At 35.6% G+C, this 4,631-nt stretch overlaps 1 protein-coding gene across 4 annotated transcripts; it reads right to left on the bottom strand.

Moving 5' to 3' along the window:
• LOC107614523 lies at nucleotides 679-4,043 on the bottom strand. Of its 4 annotated transcripts, XM_016316711.2 has the most exons (10): nucleotides 3,766-4,043; nucleotides 3,628-3,675; nucleotides 3,455-3,525; nucleotides 3,291-3,372; nucleotides 2,745-2,850; nucleotides 2,268-2,515; nucleotides 1,751-2,069; nucleotides 1,553-1,667; nucleotides 1,334-1,467; nucleotides 679-900 (listed from the first exon to the last, which is right to left on the bottom strand). In XM_016316711.2, the coding sequence occupies exons 7-10, from the start codon at nucleotides 2,030-2,032 to the stop codon at nucleotides 805-807; spliced, it is 627 nt and encodes a 208-aa protein (XP_016172197.1). In that variant the 5' UTR covers nucleotides 2,033-2,069; nucleotides 2,268-2,515; nucleotides 2,745-2,850; nucleotides 3,291-3,372; nucleotides 3,455-3,525; nucleotides 3,628-3,675; nucleotides 3,766-4,043; the 3' UTR covers nucleotides 679-804. The 4 variants fall into 4 exon arrangements, 3 of the variants coding, with proteins under 3 accessions (XP_016172197.1, XP_020964305.1, XP_016172196.1); XR_001614480.2 differs by having other exon boundaries at nucleotides 1,553-1,670; nucleotides 3,628-4,042; XM_021108646.1 differs by having other exon boundaries at nucleotides 3,628-4,043.

Genomic DNA, 4,631 nt, shown 5'->3' with positions numbered 1-4,631 from the left:
TCCAAGCCAAGGCATTTTTGTCACACGGACATCATCTATCATGGGTACAAGATTAGTTTCGAGCTTTGATGGGTACAAATGTCAGTGTTTTCATCTCTCATAGGTACAAATTGTCATTTATTCTTATTTTTATTGCAAGCCTTTCTTTTATTAAATTTTAGTGTGCATAGATTAATTAAAATTTATTATTAAAATTTATTTTTAAAACACATTATCAAATTTTACAGATATTCTCTAATCCACAACCTTTTAGACAAATACGAAAAGACCACTACAAGAAACATCGTTAAAATCGACGGCAAAATCGACGGCAAAGCCGTCGATAATATTAAATTTCGACGGCAAAATGGACGGTGGAGGTGGTCGCTATTAAGTTTGTCGATTTTTCAAAATTCTAATAAAATCGACGGCTTGCCTTACCGTCGATAATAATGTAATAAAATCGACAGCGTTTTTGTCTATAATATGAGTTTGAAAATTCTACATTCTTACTAAAATCGACAATGTTGCCATCGATATTATTATATAAAATCGACGTCACTTCCGTCGATATTTGAAAATTCTACATTCTTAGGGGTGAATCTTGTGTATTTCTTGGCTATGGCCTATGGCCCTCAACACAAGGGATACAAGTGTTTAACTACAGCTAGAAAAACAATACTCAGCACACATATTTTCTTTAATTTGATGAGACTAACTTCCCTTTCAAGACATGTTTTAGTGCTAAATATTCTGACAAGGTCATTGCTAGCTCTTATTCACCAAATCCTTCTCTCATTATTCTCTCTAATGGTGCTAAACCAGTCATAGATCATCCCTGAAATGTCTCATCACCATTGGACACCTTGTTTGGATCACAAATTCATCTTCAGACTTCAAATAGTCCATCATTTGTAGAATCTGCACCAATTCAAAATGAGATCTTAAACACTAAAATTTTCCAAAAGCATATACTTAATCGAGATTGAGTAGCCAACAACTCAAAATTGTCATCCTATAACAACAAGGTTGAAGAATAGAATAAAATTGTCATCTACTTAATTAAATATTCAAAGTAAAAAATACTCTTCAAAATAACCACGGTTTTCTTCGGAACCAACAAGATATCAAAAATTCAAAATCACTTCAGAAAACAACAACAACAATAACAGATGAAACGAAAGAAAAAGAAAGGGAAGAATTACGATTTCAATTTTTCTTTGAATCAAAGTACACGTGCATCAACCAATTTGGATTGATTGACACTTAAGCAATGTGTCAGAATATTCATCAAACAGAAGCTTTCATACAACTAAGAAAACAAGATGGAGTGAAATAGAATTGGTATATATACCTGTCCTTGAGAACCTTCACCCATGAAACGAGCTGAGTCAAAATTGTTTGTAGCTACCTCAATCTCTTCCAGTGAGTAAGCTCGATAAGGTGGCAGACCAACAGATCCGAACTTCATTGTTTGAGATACATACCCTTTGATTACAATGCAAAATGGTTATCATCAAGTCTTAGTTTATATCATTTGAGCATTTTAAAGGGGAGAAAGAAAGAAAGTTACTTGCATCAGATTGTAGCTTAGTGGTGTATCCAGAAGCTGCATTTTCTGATATCAATTTCGTTGGAGGATTCTTCTTCACTCTGCTTTTGGAATTTCCTCTTCTATACTGAATCATCTACTGCATTATGCCTAGTTCTTTTAGAACCCATAAAAGTAGAATCAGAATTGCATGTATTATTAATATATACAAACACTTACTGGATCAGCCCATTTTGCAGCAATAGCTTCTGCGGTTTTCCTTCTTTGCTCAGGAGACTTGGGCGCTCGTTTGCTACCTGGTGGCCTCACCATTTGTTTCCTTTGTTCAACACACTCTGACCACTCTTGCTTCAGCTGTTTATCCAAGATTCCATAGGAATTCCACTGCAGCTCTTCCTGCTTGGCATATCCTTTCCTTGATGCTTCCGCAATTAAATTCTGCCACTCAAAACAACATGCCTCCTGCAACATCTTTTTTCTAAGCCTCCTATCCCATTCCATTTTCACTCCAGCACCTATCTTCAGTCTTGTTTCTGTGCTGTGCAATCAATATGGAAGATAAGTTTGAGTAAAAGTAAGTGAAAAAGGAACTAATCAGCAGAGCAGCAGCAAATTAGCAACATCTTTCAAGAAAAGACTTACGTATGTGCATGCCCAAGATTAAATCATTGCATTGTTAACCAAAAACAAAAGAGATATATTATATCATTAAATGAAGCTAACACACTCAACTCACCTCTACTCTAGAGGCACGCTCCCCTTGCTTACATTCTTTGCGTAGCAACTTGATTGCTGCCAAAGTACCATCACTTAGGACTCATCTGTACATCAAACCAAACCCTCCATTACCAATGACATTTGCTTCACTGAATCCATTTGTGGCCACTTCTATCTCCTTGTATGTGAAAACTTGTACTCCTTTGAATTTAGGTGCTGCTGGTGACCTACTAAGGTTTCCTCCTTGAAGACATCCTCCCTTCACATCTGAAATTAATGTTTCCAAGCATTTATTCATTAGCTTCTATGTCTTAAACTTACCCCTTATAAGAATAAGAATGTTAATACATTTAAGGATATATCTGAGTTAATGTTGGCAGCATTTACTTTATGTGCTATTGGAAATGCAAATTCATGTGATGATCTGCATAAGCAGTTAATTCATGCCGAGAAACACATAATTACTATGCAAATGAATTGAGTGTTTGCAATTTACCTGGACTAGAACTAATGCTCAACTTTGCTGAAGCAATGAGTCTGCTGCTTGTGTCATGAAGCCCTCTTGGATTCTTATCCTTGCAGGCTCCATTCTTGTTGGAAGACTTTTGTCAACGGAACAAGAATATGACAAAAAAAATGGTGAGAAGTACGGTAACTGTAGTGGCCACTGCAATGGCTATGAGAATGGTTTTGGAGGGGAGATGAGTATGGCTATGCTCATGATTTTCTGAATGCAATTGGTGCTGTGTGTAAACAGCTATAAAATGTCAATTCTACCAACATATAGCCTGCAAAGTCCAAAGTTTCTACTGCTATATAGCCAATCTAGTCTACCAATATATCAATAACAACAAAAACTCAACAACATAGCAAGAAATTCAACAAAACAGCAACAGCAACAAAGACACAGCAAATTACAAAAAAATAACTAAGGCAATAACAACTCAACAAGACAGCAAAGGATCAGAGAACAGAGGACCTACCGAAACCATTATTATTATGCATATACAAGGGTTGTAGAACTAGAAGAAGAAAAGAATACCAGTAAAATCACATGTTTCCTTTGGCTTGATGATGCCTAAGTTAGGTCTAACACAATATTTCTTTGGAGACGTTGTTTTCACCTGCACATTGATTCGAAGTTGAGGTTTTTTACTTTTGCATATTCATTCAAGATTGGTTTAGAAAAGAAAGAAACGAAAGTACCTTAAAAGTAACATACTGATCGGACTTGTTTACAATGTGAACCAGGCACGAGCTTTGTTTCTTTAATTCAACTACACCGCAAAGAAGAAAGAAAGAAAGAATGTGAATTAAGGAAGAGTAGATATACAGAAGAAGCTGTAAGTGTAAGTAGTTGGTGAAGAAGATGGACTTACAGAGAAATCTGAGTTCGGGTGGTTGGATTTGAAGAAGCTTTGGTGTTTCTACAAATGATGAGAACAAAAAAAAGAGCGTCAAGACTGAATTGAATGAATGTACGTAGAATTGAGCATTGCAAATGACGGTAACCGTACGTGGAATGGAACCCTAAGAAAAGAGATATGGAAGATGAAGAAGAATTGAAGAGGATGGTGTGATGTGTGTGGAGAGAGAGAGAGAGAGAGAGAGAGAGAGAGAGAGAGAGAGAATGGGATTCATATGAATGAATTATGAAATGAGTGAGAATGACGGAGGAACGACGGCGGCGCAACCGTGATTTTGGGGTAGAACAAGGAGGAATTGTGTTACTGGTGATTGGGGAATTTGGGGATGAAATGGGGAATTTGGGGAATTGGGTTTCTCAAATTTGGAGGCGGGAGGAGGACGCGAGTATTTGTGTTTTTAGCGATAAAAAATCGACGGCATATGTGTCGATTTAATTTATAATAAAAAAAAAACATTTTACACGTCTATTTTATATTTTAAATTTACACCGTTCATTTGATTTTAGAAAGTGATCTAGACCGTTTAAATTTATCGACGGTAAATGTTGTCGATATTTTAAATAATAAAATCGACGCCATGTTTGTCGATTTTAAAATAAAAGTATTTTCTATTCCTCGTTCGTCGACAGTATGACGATAATAGGACCAAGGTTAATTCACCATAATAATATCGACGAATTGGCCGTCGATTTTAATATTTTATTTTTAATTATTTTTTGTTGATAATATCGACAGCAAGCCGTCGAAAAATATCGACGGCAAAAATAACCGTCGATTTTTGGCGTCAAAAATAATGCTTTTTCTTATAGTGGACTATGCCATTTGAGCCATAGTTCATTAGTCATTTTTTTCCTTGACTTTTTTTTTTCATAAACTAAAGAAAATACAGATATTCTCTAAGGTTAAAAATAGCCAAAGTTCATACGCCGAATAATATGAATACGGTGATTGTTATT

Source organism: Arachis ipaensis, chromosome B08 (assembly GCF_000816755.2).
Source record: "Arachis ipaensis cultivar K30076 chromosome B08, Araip1.1, whole genome shotgun sequence".
Lineage (NCBI taxonomy): Eukaryota > Viridiplantae > Streptophyta > Magnoliopsida > Fabales > Fabaceae > Arachis > Arachis ipaensis.
This window is presented reverse-complemented; position numbering and strand designations above follow the sequence as displayed.